This window comes from Rattus norvegicus, chromosome 1 (genome assembly GCF_021556685.1).
Source record: "Rattus norvegicus strain SHRSP/BbbUtx chromosome 1, alternate assembly SHRSP_T2T, whole genome shotgun sequence".
NCBI classification, from domain to species: domain Eukaryota; kingdom Metazoa; phylum Chordata; class Mammalia; order Rodentia; family Muridae; genus Rattus; species Rattus norvegicus.
The window spans coordinates 91,868,958-91,885,193 of record NC_141534.1 but is presented as its reverse complement, the minus strand read 5'-3'; the positions used below and the strand labels follow the sequence as shown (position 1 = coordinate 91,885,193).

The window sequence follows — 16,236 nt, the reverse complement described above, 5'->3', positions numbered from 1 at the left end:
AGATGATATCCGCAGCCTCCTCGCAGGGCTCCCCGCTCACTTGGTCTCCCTCCAGTCAGTTCTCAGCACAGCTCAAGTGATCTGACCAAAGCCAGCAGCCACCACTCCAGATACCCAGTGGCTCCTGGTAGACCCTGGAGAAACCATAAACTTTGGGATGGTCTAAGGGCCTTACCAGTTGGCCTCAGCTCCTCGGGCCTCAGCTACACCTCTCCCCACTCCTCCCGAGGCAGGCCAACCTCCATCCAGTACCTTTGCACTGGATTTCTGCCTAGAATGCTCTCCCAGGTCTTTTATGGAGGGCTCACCCTTTACATAATCTCACTGGGGGCCTCCTCATCTGCCCTGCCTTAGATACAGCGTCCTGCCCATGCGCACTCTGCCTCTGTGTGGTGTCTCTCGGAAGCACTTCTCTGACAGAATGTCTGTGTTGATTTTGTCGTTTTCTGTTTCTGCATACCTGAGGAGGCTGAGGGGGATTTTTTTGGTTTGGTTTGGTTTGGGGTTTTTTTGTTTTTCCTTTTCTTTTCTTTCCTTTTCCCCTCCATTCCTGGGGATGGAACCCAGAACCTTAGACGTTTTAGGCAAGCCCTCTACCGCTGACCTATATCCCAAGTCCTAAAGTTCTGTTTTATTCTTTGCTATAACTCAGGTGCCTGGCACTCAGTAAAGTTGCCTTGTAATAGTGTGGGGCAGAAATGGTGTGGTGCGGTTATGGGCAGTCAGAACATATTGTTTAGAAAGACGAGTCAGGAAGTAAGTGGCAGGTTCCGGGACAAACCCAAGAAATGATGGAGCCGAGAGACGAATACAAGGGGATGGGGGGAGGGGTGCGGTACGGGAAACGAAAGCGTTGACTGAAGGAACAGAATTGGGAGGGATTGAGGGGTGGGAAGTGGGGGGGGTGCAGAAGGTGCAGAAAGGAGGTGGGAGGCGGGAAGGGAGGACTCGGCGGGCCTCGCAGTGACTGTCTCGCCGCCCCAGGTGTCGGTGTGCCAGGAGATGCTGCAGGAGCTGCGCCACGCCGTGTCTTGCCGCAAGACCTCGCGTTCCCGCCGGCGCCGGCGCCCTGGCGGCCCGAGCCGGGCCCTGCTGTCGCTGCGCGCGGTCCGCGAGATGCGACTCAGCAACGGCAAGCTCTACTCGGCCGGCGCGGGCGGGGACGCGGGCGCGCACGGGGGTCCGCAGCGCCTCCTGGACGACCCCGGGCCTCCTGGGGGACCCCGGCCCCAGGCTCCCACGCCCTGCACGCACGTGCGCGTCTGCCAGGAGTGCAGGCGCATCCAGGCGCTGCGAGCTTCAGGGGCCGGGGCGCCCCCGCGTGGCCTGGGCACTCCGGCCGAAGCCACCAGCCCGCCTCGGCCGCGGCCTGGACCCACTGGACCCCGCGAGCTGACTGAGCATGAATGACCGTGGACGGGGCCGGGCGTGCGCCCCGACTGACTGCAGGGACGCGATGCGCCCCAGGCGGACAGGACGCCGCGATTTTGCCTTCAGTTTCTGGTGAAGTCCAAGCCCGGCTCCGGAGCAGGCCTGCGCCTCCTAGTGGACTCCAGCGAGGGTGTCGCGGACGCCCGCATTCCATCCCGCGCCGCGGGCGGGAGGAGCGCAGAGACCGAGGACTCTTAAGGGCCGTGGACTGTGAGGGCCGCTCCTGGCGTTGGAAAGCGGTCCGCGGGGAGGACCCCAACCTGGGACTGCCCAGATGTCCCAAGACTTGACACGGCTCTCCACACTTCTGGAGGTCGAGAGGGCCTCTGGACATGTGGGTGTCCCCTGGTGCCCCTCTCTTCTTTCTCTCTTTTTTGGGGGGAGAAACCTCAGAATTTCTATGAGACGCCCCCAGGAGAGGGTCTCTTGGGCCCCTATATCTCCCCCTGCCACATCTCAGACCCTGTTGGAATAAAAAAAGAACAAAACCCCAAAACTGGGGATACCTGGGTTTGATTTTCTGGGTCTGGGAGGTCAACGGGAGTTTTTAGGCCCTTGGAGTTTGCGGAGAACTGCAAGAGATTTGCATACTCGCCACATTGCGCAATGCCTGCTGCATGCAGGTCAGCTCAGGTCCCAGCAGCCGCCCCCTCTCCATTGACCTTCTCTCAGGACAGAAGGAGGCTGCGACAGAGACCCTGAGACAGATGGAGAGATGCAGGATCTGGGAAGGCGGAGTAACTGGGAGGGAAGACTCGAAAAAAGGAAACCAGATGGGGTTGGGGGGGATGGGAGAACCTGGGAGCTGTTCCTGTTAAAGCCTGAGGTGGCATCTATAGTGTCGACATGGGACTGGACTATAGTGAATTGAGAACTTGGGGGTCGTGTGTGTGACCCCTGCTAAGCCACCTTTAAGAATGGCTAGCCCTTGAAGTCATATCCCTCTCCAGCCCTCAAAAGAGGAAGTGAGAAAAGTGGGGGGTGGGGGGAGGAAGGGGCCTGAGGGCTGGTTGAACAGGGAGAACGGTGGGTCTGCCTTCTGTCCCCGCCTTTCTCACCACTCTGGAGGTTTCTGTGGAGAAAGGACGACTGAAGGTCACACAGCCAGAGCCAGAACGAGGCCGAGCAGAAAAGGGAAAGAGATGCAGCGGGGGTGGGGAAGAAGCAGACGGGTAGAGAAGAGGAAAAAGATCTTGATGCGGACAGAATGGGTGAGGGCTGGAAAGAGAGGCGAGAAGAGGGCGGGCAGAGACTTTAAGAGGCAAAGAGATTGCAGAACGGGACACATTCCTGTGGGCGAGACTCAAATGAAACATGGAAGTGAAAGGACACAGGGAGTTAAGGTGACAGACAGGAAGCCGTAGAAAGCTAAAGGAAGACCGAGGGGACCCGAAGGATGAAGAAGACGAGATTAAGGAACCCGCAGCTGGCGAAGCCCGCCCTTCAGCCTTTACAAGGACTCGGGAGCTGTCCGTTCAGCACCCCGCTGCCTGCCTGGCGCAGAGACCCAGGGTCTGGTCGGTCTTACGTGGTCCCCCGGCAGAAGGACACGTCCCAAGGTTCCCTACCCCCGCCCCCGTGTCAAGCTGCTTCGTGCGGTGTCCTCGGGCTCCACTTGGCCGTCTCTGTATCTCTGAGGACTTTTACTGTGTGTGTCATTCCAGGCCAGCCCCAGCCTCTTTGCCATCTCCCTGTCTCTGAGAGACTGACTAATCACCCTGTCCTGGGGCTGGATGCAGTTGAAGTGGCTACCATCGCGGATTTTTCTGTTCGCGCCCCCTCCCTCTTTGTGCTCTTCTCTAATTTTGAACCCACAGAATTTCTCCTCTTTTTCTCTACATTTGGCAAATCTATCTTCTGCCTAGCTCTCTAAGGTGCCCCGTGTCTCTGTCACCCTCACTGAACACGCCTGCTACAGTCTCCCTGGCCTTTCATTTCTGCCTTTGCAAATCCTTTGTCATGCTTCCGTAATTCTCTCTATATCTGGGATGGCTCCTGTCTGTATTTCTTCTCTCTCTCCTTCCTCCTTTCTCTGAGCTCTTCCGCCCTCCTCCATCCCTGTGACCTTCCAAAGTCTTCTTTCCCCACCCCCACCCCCCCACTTCTGCAGAGCCTCGCACTGGGAGCACGATCACCAGTCATCAGTCTAGCCAGCCTGGTGTCTAAGGAAGAATTTCATGAAGGAGCTGAGCCTGTGTCTGGGGTGGGACCTCCATCCCAGTCAGAAGGCAGGAGAAGCATGTATCTCCTGAGATCTATGACCCCCCCAACCCTTCCCTCCCCCCGCCCACAGCCTCCCCTGCATTTCTAACCTGTCCTCTGTGGACCAGGCACAGACCTCCAGGCTTATTATGTCTTGAGAGAAGGAAAGGATAAAGGAATAAATGTTGGTAAAATTTCTCCATCCCGGGGGTAAGGAACAGACTTGAGGAAGGGGTGTTTGAGAGCCATGCACCTGAGCTGAAAGGTGCGGCTTCTCCTCCTTTCCTCGTCTCCATGGCAACAAGCCTGATCCGCAGGCCCAACCTCCTTTGCTGCAGAGTCAGCCTCCCTGTAACTATGGCAACAAGGGACAGCAGGAGAGATGGGAACGGGCCAGAGAACAGAATTGTGATGAAGCTCTAGGTGCTGGGGGAAGCCCCCTTCCTCCATCTAATGTGGCACTGTCTCTATCCCTGCCGAAGGCCATTGCTCTGTGTCTCTGGGTCCCTCCTTTCCCATGTCCCCTTGAGGTCAGGATCATCTTAATCCCCTAACCCCTTTTTGAGCAAGGTCTCACTCACTAGAGTGTCTTGGTGCTTGCTGTGCAGACCTGGCTGGCCTTGAACTCAAAAAGATCTGCCAGCCCGTGCTTCCCGAGTGCCACCATGACCATCAGATCCTTAATCTTAATGTGCACCAACCCCTAAGCCTGCACACCCAGCTCACTCCTGCTCCAGACCGGAGTGCTCTTCCCCCTGCTGTCTTTTACCAGCATCCCTAGGGAGAGTCTGAAATGTTCCCATGAGCAAAGTGGTGTCGGGGTGGGCACGGGAGACTCTGGCTCCTCAGGCTCTGATGTGAAGGAGAGTGGGTGCTGTGTATGTGTGGAAGAGCGGGAGGCGGGACACAAGCGCACCCTTTTATATACACACACGGGGATGTGGGTGTGGTGTGTGGGTAGGGACGTTGGGATATGTTTGGAGGTGCAACAAACTCATACATGACAGTGCCATACTGTGGGATGTGTGAGATGGTGTCCCGTGGCTGAGTTCTGAATGGCTGTTATGTGTGAGTGTGTGCACATTTGTGCCTGTCACTCACAGCAATTATTTGGCCAGTTTGTACCACGAGCCTTGTCTCATGCCCCGACACACTAGGGTACGTGCAAGTGTGTCTGACAGTATGCTTGTGCACCAGTGGCCTCACAGGTCTCTGTGGGTGTCTAGAGGAAATGTGGGTCCTATGCTTGTGCAATGGTGCTAAGTGAAGCAATCTCTTGGCTCTCCGTGTGAGATGGCGCAAGGTCAGTTGTGGTGCAGTGTGATGGGAGTCTGTGAGGTGGTGTTCTGAGGGCGTGGGCCCTCCACAGCACTTCCGCATCGTGACTGGGGTTCTGCTGTGATATGGTGGGTGTGAGCCCTTCATGGATTCCCCTTCTGCTGGTTTTTGAGCTTCTGGTTGAAGGATCGTGGTGGTGGTGGTGGTTTCGTGTGCGTGCGTGTGCGTGCGTGTGTGTGTGTGTGTGTGTGTGTGTGTGTGTGTGTGAAGGTGTGATTGGGATGTGGTTAAGAGCCTTTGGTGGTATATGTGGAGGTGATGGTGGTACCTAACTGTAGTGGGGGCATCTTCAGAGCCTCCTGGTGTGAGCTTCTGGCTTTGTTGTGTCTCCTTTGTGCTGTGTGGGGTGGTATGTCTTAGGTGTTCAGTCATGGGGACACAGTGCAGAGGATCTTAGGAGCCCCCTCCCATCTCTGTAGCACCCCTCCACCAGTCTCCCCATCACGCGTACCATCTTCTTCCTGAACAGTATCAAACACAGATTCCTGGGGTCCCCTCTACATACTGCAAGATGGTGGTACTCTGGGGCCCTGCATTACTGCAGTTCCTTGAGGCGTCCCTCCTACCCTGAATCCACCCCACTCCCAGAAGGAGGTAGATTCTGGGGTGCTTCCTCCCTCAAAGCCTCAGTCCCTAAGGTCCCTCCCTACATTGAGCGGGGTCTCTAGGTCCCCACCCTGGGGGTGTCCGGGATCCCCACCCCCCACTGCGCTTAGCTTCTCGGTGGCGCCGCCACTTTGCAGAAACAAGGTTGGAGCGGTGAAGGGGGAAGGGGGAGTACAGCTGCAGTACCGGGGGCCGGGCCTCTAGCTGTCCGTCTGCTCAGGGCCGCTCCTGATTGGCCAGAGCCGCCTCCCCCCGCGGGCGCGGGCATATGAGGAGGCGGAGGCCCGGCCGCCGCAGCCTCTGTGCCGTGGGACCCACGGACCGACAGACGCACGCTCCCAACGCGGCGCGGGCGCTGCAGAGGCCCCCAGCCCGAGCCCGCGCCTGAGCCCGTCCTGCGGCCACCGCTCACCAGCCTGTCCGCCGCTCTTCCCGCGGAGCCGCCAAGATGGGGGTAGGTGCAGGGGTCGGCCGGACGCTGTGTGTGTGACATTGTGGGTCCATTGACTTTGGGTGTGTGCGGGAGTTGGGGGGCTCCTGCACTCCTAAGCCCCGGGGCTGAGTCTGCGGGGACCCGGGAGCTGGCTGACCTGACTAGTTCATGGGGCTGGGAGGGTGGGCTACTGAGTCTAAGGGGGGGGGGGTGTCTGTGGCGCATGTTGGTGGCTTTGTCCACGGGAGGCGGAGGGCTGACCCTTAGCATCTCGGTTTGACCTTGTGCGGTTGCTCGTGTGCCCCTTGCATGAGTGTGGCGGCACGAGTGCAATTGCTTGAGGGTGAATGCGTGTGCGCGTGGCACTGGCTTCATCCAGCCCAAACAGCAGGGTCTGCAGCCATCTGTGCAACCCCCCCCTAAAAGCCCGCAACCTGTCTGGGTGTGTCTGAGAGCTATGTCAGCGTGTTTAGGGGGCATCAAGACCCTATTCCCTCCTTCGGTCCAATGGAGACAGATAGAGGTTATGGGATAGACATAGGATGACCTCTCTTTCTCCTTGCAGACCTGGATAAGGGTGATCTGCAGTGACCGACCTGGGGCTGCAGAGTTTTCGCAGCCCCTAATCTGGGGAGGGGGGGGCGGTGTACAGACATGAGGGCTAGGAAGAGGGGGAGGAGCAGGAGATGGTTGACAGACAAGTGCCTAGCTGAGGGTGTGCTAGCACAGACGTGTGGTGGGGGTGGGGGGAGCCTGCATGCCTGCTATGTCCTTGCCTCCGTGTCCGTGTGTCCTTCTCTGTCTGTGCATCTCTCCAGCAGATGCAGCCTCCTTCCTTGACCGACCACTTGACCCCTGCTGCAGCTCTGGATTCCTCCCTGTGTGTCTGGGGTGGGACTGGGGGAGGGCTGTCAGTGACGGAAGTGGATGGATTGGGGACCCCCCCATAAAGAGAAAGGGATCAGCATGGGGATCCAAAGGGAAAATGAACGATGGGGAGAAAGATGGCGGATGAAGGCTGAAGGGCCTACGGATGAAGATGGGGGATGGAACTGCAGATCTGTGGGTTGGGGTGGGTGAGGGGGGATGGGAGGGAGAACTAGATGGGGGAGGGTTAGGGGAGGAAGGGGGAGATGAGAGTTAGCGATGGCTTTCAGGTAAGTGGAATGGAGGTGGGGAGACGAGAAGGAGCAGTGCTTTGGGAAATGGGGGTCTTAGATAAAGGAATGGGGATGGGAGAGGAAGGAAGTGATTCAGATGTGGGAGACAGATAAGGCAGAAACAGAAAGAGACCCTGAAAAACCAAAGAAAGGGACAAGACATCGAGACAAAGAGGGAGACTGAGGTAGGAGACAGATGTGGAAAGACACAGAGAGACAAAATGAGAAACTGAAAGATGTTTCTATCCAGAAACCAAATAAAAAAATAAACAAACAAATAAACAAATACACCTGAATGATGGGAAGACGGGAATGAGGTCAGAAGGGGAGGTCAAGGTAGGGGTATTTAGAAAAGACAGTCACAGGTACCCCGAAATGGAGGCTGGGGAGGTGCAGACACTGCGTGAGCCATGCAGGTGTCAGGGAGGTGGACAGATGGCACGGAAAATATCTAGGAGCCACAGAGGTGGACTGCAATGAGTCAGGCAAAGCCCCCACCCCTAGAGGTGCTCCCACCCTGCCGTGTGCCCATCTGAGCTTCCTGCCGTCCCTGGGAAAGCCTCAGGTTCTCATGCCAACAGATGGGAGCCACCCCGAGGGGAGTCTGTCCATGGCAAGGTCCCCGGGGACATGGCTGCCACTGTCCTCCCAGGAGACCGGACTCCCAGTCTTCCCTTCTAATATATGAGGGTTCAGGCCCTCAACCCATTTCCTCAGACTCAGGATGCCAGGCCAAGCCTCCTCCCTCAGACTCAGGAGGCCAGATCCAGCCTCCTCCCTCAGACCTAGGAATCTAGGCCCCAGAGCTTCTGTGCCAGGGCCAGAAGTCCAGCCCACTATTTCTCATAAAGACACTGCAGCTCCCAGTGATTCAGGGATGGGGCGGTCGATTCCCCTTTTCCTGCCAGACCCTATCTCTCTCACCCCTGCCACACTGCTCACTTCTCTACCTTGACCTCAAGACTGGCTGTCTCCACATCTCTCCATCTGTCTGACTCATCTGCAGGGGCTGACATGCCACCCTGTAGCCCGTAGTCCAGGATGAAGGATCAGCCTCTCGTCCCCAAGTCTCTGTTCCTCCTTGTCTGAGACGCAGTCCTGCTGCAGGGCTGGCCCGGGGCCAAGCTCCCGGCTCCCCAGTGCACTCCTCCTTGGCATTCCCAGGCTTCCAGGGTTAGGGCTCTCCCTATACTCTGAAGCCAGCCCTGGGTCTGGGGGCAGACAGCAGGCAAGTCTGGCTGCTCCAAGGTCACGAGGAGATTAGCGCTGAGCTGCACTGAGCCTCCGATCCCAGCTTGGCCCTGGGCCTGCAGGATCTGTCAGCAGCCCTCTGCAAGCACTCAGCCTTAGCCCACCTCTCCTGCCAGCCTCAGACACCATGCTCCCGTCTGCCCAAGCCACCAAACTGTCTCAGACCGGGCCTAAGGCTTTTTTTCCTGCTCCTCTGTACCCCAAATCTACCCCCTCCCAGCTCCCGCTTGTTCCTCGAGGGCAGAACATGCCCATCCCCTGTTCAAGACTGTCTGCAGGACACAGCTGTCCATGGCAGAGAAGTCAGGGTCACATGTTGTCCATGAAGTCCCTTGGGAATGACTCCTTATAGGTGGCACACTGCCTCCCACCGGAGAGCCTTTGTCCCAGCTGACATCTGGAGTGCCCTTTCCTCTTGTGATTTGCCTTGCCTGTGTGTGTGTAGGGGGTGAGGGGTGGGGCCTCCCAAGACCTGCTGAGTCCTCTGAGACATGCACAGTGCAGGAGACAGGTCCAACAAGGAGCTGCGCTGGGCAGACAGGCATGACCTCCACAGAGACCTTGTGCTGGAAAGACAGGTACCAAAGGCAGGAAGAGAGAGAAATAAGTAGAGCGGGGAGAGACAGACACACAGACACAGAGCCGGGCATCCTACTCATGCCTGGCAGCCAGACATTTAAGAGGCAGGAGAAAGAAGAACGTCAGGATTTGAGATTAGCTTGGTCTACACAGTGAGACACCTGCTAGAGATAGATAGATAGATAGATAGATAGATAGATAGATAGATAGATGATAGATGATAGATAGATAGATAGATAGATGATAGATGATAGATAGATGATAGATGATAGATAGATGATAGATGATAGATAGATTGATTGATTGATTGATAGATAGATAAATAGATTGATTGATTGATAGATAGATAAATAGATTGATTGATTGATTGATAGATGACGATAGATAGACAGGCAGATAGATGCTTGGTAGAAAGAGAGATAGATGATAGATGAATGAATGGGTAGATAAATGATAGATAGACAGAGACAGACAGACAGAATGTTCTGAGAAAGAGAGAAGACCCTAGAGTGGGACAGACACAGAGAGAGGGAGAGTGGAAGATCTCAGCGTGGGATAGCAGCAGAGACAATGACAGAGAGAAAGATCTAGATCAAAACAGAGAACCCAGAGGAGAGGGAGACACAGGCAAGAGCTTGACAGTAATCTCAGGAAACGCCCTCAAAAGATGACAATGACAACGCCAAGCTGAGCAAGACAATAGCCAACACAGGTCCACAGAGACCATCTGCAATCCCAGCAGACTCCAGGAAAGAGAGGACCCCAGAGGCTCAGGGATAGGGAGGACCGGGAACTAAAGAGAGACAGAGACAGCAGGAGGAGAGGAGAGATAAAGGAGAGACGCTGCTTAGATGAGACACAGAGATAGAAAGAGACAGAGGTGAGCTGGCAAATAACAAATGCAGACCCAGGGACACAGAGAGAAAGAGTTAACCACAAAACCAGGAAAGACACAGAATGCCGGGAGGGTGGCTCAGTGGGCAGCGTGCCTGTCTGCCTTACATGGACGGAGCTGTGGGTTCCAACAGTAATTCCAGCCCTGCAGAGGTGACTACATAGGGAGGTAAAGGCTAGCTTACACTATATGGGACTTTGTCTCAAATGTGAACACACACACACACACACACACACCAGACATGGTAGTCTATGGCCATAGTCCTAGCACTTGGGAAGTTGAGGCAGGAGGATTGTTATGAGTTCTCATCTGGGATCCATAGCGATTTCTGGGACAGCCCTGGCTAAAAAAATAAGAGCCTATTTCCTAAAATAGTGTTAATATTAATAATAAATAAAATGAGACAGAGAGTAGAATCACTGAGCAAAGGGGTTTTCCTCCTACCCCGATGATCTGCATTTGACACCCCCCCACAAGCACACAGTGAAAGGCTGTCCTCTGACCTCCACCCGTGCACTATGGTAGGGACACACACACACACACACACACACACACACACACACACACACACTAAATAAATAAATAAAAATAAATAAATAAATAAATAAATAAATGTTTTTTGAAAATAAAATGGCAAAGGGGAGAGACTCATAGACACGAGGGAAGAGAGACAGACAGGGACCTTGAGTCCCAGAAATACCTGGAACCAGACACAGTGAGACCCTGACAGACACAGAGATAACCCCAGTCTAGAGATACAGAGGCCAGGCCAAGAGGGCACGCAGGGCCGGTGTCGCTCTGGAACCCCTTCTCGCCCGCAGTCTGGTGGTTCTGACAGCTACCGTGTCGCCACCTCGCAGGACAAAAAAGATGACAAGAGCTCGCCCAAGAAGAGCAAGGCCAAAGAGCGCCGGGACCTGGATGACCTCAAGAAGGAAGTGGCTATGGTAAGTGCCGCCCCCTCTCCAGTGCCATCCCAGAATAGTCCCCCGTGCCCGGAGAACTTGTGTCTCACAATCTCCCCCATATCGTTCTTCAGACAGAGCACAAGATGTCAGTAGAAGAGGTCTGCCGGAAATACAATACCGACTGCGTGCAGGTGGGGATGGGCGGAGCCAGGGCTGACGTTGGGGGCTGGGTCTGAGGGAGGAGGGCTCTGGGTACTCGTGGGTGCTGGTTTTGATTTGGGGTACCAGGGCTTCTCAGGGAAGGTTTCTATATGAGCCCCATGTCTTCTTTAGGGTCTGACACACAGTAAAGCCCAGGAGATCCTAGCCCGGGATGGGCCTAACGCCCTCACACCACCGCCCACCACCCCAGAATGGGTCAAGTTCTGCCGACAGCTATTTGGTGGCTTCTCCATCCTGCTGTGGATCGGGGCGATCCTTTGCTTCCTGGCCTATGGCATCCAGGCAGGGACTGAGGATGACCCTTCCGGTGACAATGTGAGTGTGCCCCAGCACCCTGGCAAGTGTAAGCCCACACACATTGAGGAACACACCCACAGCTCATCTAGACTCCCCATGCCCACACCATCCAACTGCCACCATTGCCTCTGAGAAAACAAGGTCAAAAAATAAAGAAATGGCAGCTCCCTGCAGCCTAAAACAGCTGGGGTGTGGCTCGGTGGCTGGGTATTTATTTCCCAAGCTTTCATGAGAGCCTAGGCTCAATTCTCTGCGTTCATAGAGGACACATGTTGTGGCACGCAATGGCTATCCCCTCACACAGGGAACTGAGGCAGGAAGACCATGAATTCGAGTCCAGCCTACGCCTCATAGCAGAGTCCTGTCTCAAAAAGTGTTGACTAGGGAAATGGCCCTTGCTGCACAATGAGGAGGGCCTGCGTTTAAATCCCCAGCACCCACACGAAGCGGGGCACACTGGCACGTATCTGTAGTACCAGGGCTTCTGTGGGAAGATAGGCAAAGACAGGGGAATTCGTGGAAGCTCACAGGTCAGCCTATAGGGAGGGGGGGGAGACGGATGGCGAGAGGGAGGAGGAAGAGAGAGAAAAGGGGGGTGGAGAGAGGAAGGGAAAGGGAAGAGAGAGAAAGGGGGGAGGGAGGGAGGGAGATGCATGGGGCTCAGTGACTCAGAGAACTTGCCTAGCAGAGGACCTGGTTCGATTCCCAACACTCACATGGTCGCTCACCACCCTCTATAATACAGTTCCAGGGCTTAGGTCCAGTGTCCCCTTCTGGACTCTGTGGCACCAGGTACCATGGTGTGCAAACGTATATGTAGGCAAAACACTCATACACATATACAAATAGATCTTTAAAACAAACAAACAAGGGCTGGGGATTTAGCTCAGTGGTAGAGCGCTTACCTAGGAAGCGCAAGGCCCTGGGTTCGGTCCCCAGCTCCGAAAAACAAACAAACAAACAAACAAACAAACAAAAGGCCCTCTCCCAAACAAAATGGACGGTGAAGACCAATACCAAATGTCATCTGACTTCCACAAGTATGCCACGGTGTGTGCACACATGCACACACACACACGCACACACACACACACACACACAACCTTGTTCACACAAAAGAGTGCATTACACTCACTTTTTAATTATAAAAAAAGAAAAACTGTGTCATTCACACGGTAGAGCCCTTACATAGTGTGGGTTTGGTCCCTAGCACCACACAGGACTGACTGGATTTGGTGATGTAAGCCTGTTGTGTAAGCACTGGGGAGGCTGAGGCAGGAGGATCAGGACTTTAAGGCCGACTGAGCTACATGAGACCCTGACTAAAAAGAAAAGGAAGTGAGTTACAGTTCTGGTCGAAGGCTCTCTGACCTCAGCACCTGGAGACAGGTGCCACCAAGTGGTCACAGCCTGACAATGACCAGAGAGGATGATCATCTGCCCCACAGAGGAGACAGGTGTGAGACAAGGCTGGCGAACCTCACATCTGTGGACACAGATCCTCACACAACCACTCAGACACACACTCGAACACACAGGAGTGATCCTGGAGAGTCCCAACAGGAGGATACAGGTCCTACGGTCACCTCATATAGACACAGTCACACCACACACGTGCAGCCTGGACAAAAACAGGATCTACAGAGCCGGGCATGGTGGCCCATACCTGTGAGGCCAGCATCAGGGAGGCTAGCCCAGGAGGATCAAAAGTTCAAGGCCAGAGGCTGGAGGTAGAGGTGGCACCTGCCTTTAATCCCAGCACTTGGGGGGCGGAGGCAGACAGATCTCTGTGGGTTCAAGGTCATCCTGGTTTAGTGAGTTCCAGGACAGTCAGGGCTACCCAGAGAAACCCTGTCTCAAAACAAACAAACAAACAAACAAACAAACAAACAAAATACAAAAAGTCCAGCTAACAAATAAACATTCTTATAAAGGCAAGATGAGGCCTTCAGGCATACAAGCAGACAGACACACCACACAGAGCAAGGACACAGACGTGTTCACAAAGCTCCCTCGCAGACTCCAGTGGCCCGGGGATGGAGGTCGGTGGGGAGTGGGGACAGCTGCGGTAAAGCCCTGTCGGCGTGTCCCCGCAGCTGTACCTGGGCATAGTGCTGGCCGCTGTGGTGATCATCACCGGCTGCTTCTCCTACTACCAAGAAGCCAAGAGCTCTAAGATTATGGAGTCCTTCAAGAACATGGTTCCCCAGGTAAAGAGGGTTCCGAAGGGGACAGGAGGGAGTGGCCAGGTGGGCTGTGCCCAGGGACTCCCTCCCAGGCAGACGGAGTCTGAGAGGTGACTGCTCTGTGTCACACAGCAAGCCCTTGTGATCCGGGAAGGTGAAAAGATGCAGGTGAATGCGGAGGAGGTGGTGGTCGGGGACCTGGTGGAGATCAAGGGTGGCGACCGGGTGCCCGCTGACCTGCGCATCATCTCGGCCCATGGCTGCAAGGTGAGGCAATGCCCCGGGTTCCAGCTCTGATTTTTTTTTTTTCTGAGGAATAAGGAGGAAAAAAAATCTCTGAATTTCTCCTATAGACCGACCCTAGAATTTCAGGTCCCAGCCTTCCTCCCTCAGACCCAGTTCAGGCCCCAGCCCTCTTCCCTCAGACCTAGGGGGTCCAGGCACAGCCCCCCTCCCTCAGACCCAGTAGTTCAGGACCTGCCATCCTCCCTCAGACCCAGTAGTCCAGGCCCCAGCCCTCCTCCCTCAGACCTAGGGATCCAGGCACAGCCCTCCTCCCTCAGACCCAGTAGTCCAGGCCCCAGCCCTCTTCCCTCAGACCTAGGGGGTCCAGGCACAGCCCTCTTCCCTCAGACCCAGTAGTCCAGGACCTGCCCTCCTCCCTCAGTCCCAGTAGTCCAGGCCCCAGCCCTCCTCCCTCAGACCTAGGGATCCAGGCACAGCCCTCCTCCCTCAAACCCAGTAGTCCAGGCCCCAGCCCTCTTCCCTCAGACCTAGGGGGTCCAGGCACAGCCCTCCTCCCTCAGACCCAGTAGTCCAGGACCTGCCCTCCTCCCTCAGTCCCAGTAGTCCAGGCACAGCCCTCCTCCCTCAGACCCAGTAGTCCAGGACCTGCCCTCCTCCCTCAGTCCCAGTAGTCCAGGCACAGCCCTCCTCCCTCAGACCCAGTAGTCCAGGACCTGCCCTCCTCCCTCAGACCTAGGGATCCAGGCACAGTCCTCCTCCCTCAGACCCAGTAGTCCAGGACCTGCCCTCCTCCCTCAGTCCCAGTAGTCCAGGCCCCAGCCCTCCTCCCTCAGACCTAGGGATCCAGGCACAGTCCTCCTCCCTCAGACCCAGTAGTCCAGGACCTGCCCTCCTCCCTCAGACCCAGGGGTCCAGGCCCCAGCCTTCCTTCAACCTAGTAGTTCTGGCCCTGGCCCATCCCACAGAAATTCTGAGGGATTTTTGACCTGGGCCTTTCTACTCTCTTTCAACGTCTTGCCTCCATTTTCCCAGATACCTCAGGCCAAACAGGGCTCCCCTGCTTTTCTTCTGTAACTTCCTGGGACAGGCTCTACTCCAGGCCCCACCCCACTCCCACCTCTGTTTCCTTGGTCTCTGATCCTGGGCTTGTGCTGGACATAACTCCCTGCTCTATCCGCAGGTGGACAACTCTTCCCTGACTGGCGAATCTGAGCCTCAGACCCGCTCCCCGGACTGCACACACGACAACCCACTGGAGACCCGGAACATCACCTTCTTTTCCACCAACTGTGTGGAAGGTGAAGGGGAGGGGACCCCCAAGGACACAAAACCAGAGATGTGGCTCAGGAGGTGGGGTACCTGCAGCCTTCTGAGTCCCAGCCGACCTGAGCCTCTCCCTTTGGTCCTGCAGGCACCGCTCGTGGTGTGGTGGTAGCCACAGGTGACCGCACCGTCATGGGCCGCATTGCCACCCTGGCCTCAGGCCTGGAGGTGGGCAAGACGCCCATCGCCATTGAGATCGAGCACTTCATCCAGCTCATCACTGGCGTGGCCGTGTTCCTGGGCGTCTCCTTCTTCATCCTCTCCCTCATTCTGGGCTACACCTGGCTGGAGGCTGTCATCTTCCTCATCGGTATCATTGTGGCCAATGTCCCAGAGGGGCTGCTGGCTACTGTCACGGTAAGGCGGGACCCCAAGGGACAGTCACCCCGGGTCTGAGGGAGGGGATGGGGGTCTGATCCCTGGGTCTGCGGTGTGCCAGATGCCCTGGAACTGGAGCTAACAAAAGGTTGGGTACCATGTAGGTGTTAGGAGCAGAACCCAGGTCCTCTGTAAGAGCAACAAGCGCTCTCCCTGCTGAGACCTCTCCAGCCCTTCCCCACCATTATTATTTTATCTTATTATTTATATTTTATTTTATTTTGGTTTTTCTTTTTTTTTCCTTTTTTCTTTTTTCTTTTTTCTTTTTTCTTTTTTCTTTTTTCTTTTTTTTTTTTTTTTATTTATTTATTTAGTGTGAGTGCCCTGTTGCATATTTATCCGCCTGCCTGTAGAGGGCACCAGATTTCCCTATAGATGGCTGTGAGCCACCATGTGGTTGCTGGGATTTGAACTCAGGACCTCTGGAAGAGCAGTCAGTGCTCTTAACCGCTGAGCCATCTCTCCAGCCCTATTTTGGTTTTTCAAGACAGGTTCTCTCTGTGTAGCTTCAGAACTCACTTTGTAGAACAACCTGACCTCGAACTCTCAGAGACCTACCTGCCTCCCAAGTGCTGGTGTTAAAAGTGTGCACCACCACGCCCAGCGCTTTTTTTTATATTTATTTATTTTATGTATATGAGTACACTTGTTATCTTCACACACACCAGAGGAGGGTATCAGATCCCATTTCAGATGGTTGTGAGCCACCATGTGGAAGCTGGGAATTGAACTCAGGTCCTCTGGAAGAGCAGTCAGTGCTCTTAACCACTGAGCCATCTGT

The 16,236-nt window shown here is 55.3% G+C and overlaps 2 protein-coding genes across 9 annotated transcripts in view; both read left to right on the top strand.

The window, feature by feature from the left end:
* The window catches only part of Grik5 (glutamate ionotropic receptor kainate type subunit 5), a 61,752-nt gene extending 59,825 nt beyond the window's left edge, over window positions 1-1,927 (top strand). For all 7 annotated transcript variants that reach the window (XM_087613262.1, XM_087613239.1, XM_087613274.1 and 4 more), the window contains 1 exon segment: window positions 985-1,927. In XM_087613262.1, the coding sequence (XP_087469388.1) occupies window positions 985-1,410 (426 nt within the window). In that variant the 3' untranslated portion in view covers window positions 1,411-1,927.
* Window positions 1,928-5,875: 3,948 nt separating this feature from the next.
* Atp1a3 (ATPase Na+/K+ transporting subunit alpha 3) overlaps window positions 5,876-16,236 on the top strand; it is a 29,153-nt gene continuing 18,792 nt past the window's right edge. The window contains exons 1-8 of one of the 2 annotated variants that reach the window (XM_087612192.1): window positions 5,876-6,031; window positions 10,717-10,842; window positions 10,935-10,994; window positions 11,137-11,340; window positions 13,419-13,532; window positions 13,641-13,775; window positions 14,935-15,052; window positions 15,166-15,434. In XM_087612192.1, coding sequence (XP_087468318.1) covers window positions 6,026-6,031; window positions 10,717-10,842; window positions 10,935-10,994; window positions 11,137-11,340; window positions 13,419-13,532; window positions 13,641-13,775; window positions 14,935-15,052; window positions 15,166-15,434 — 1,032 coding nt within the window. In that variant the 5' untranslated portion in view covers window positions 5,876-6,025. 2 annotated transcript variants of the gene reach the window in all.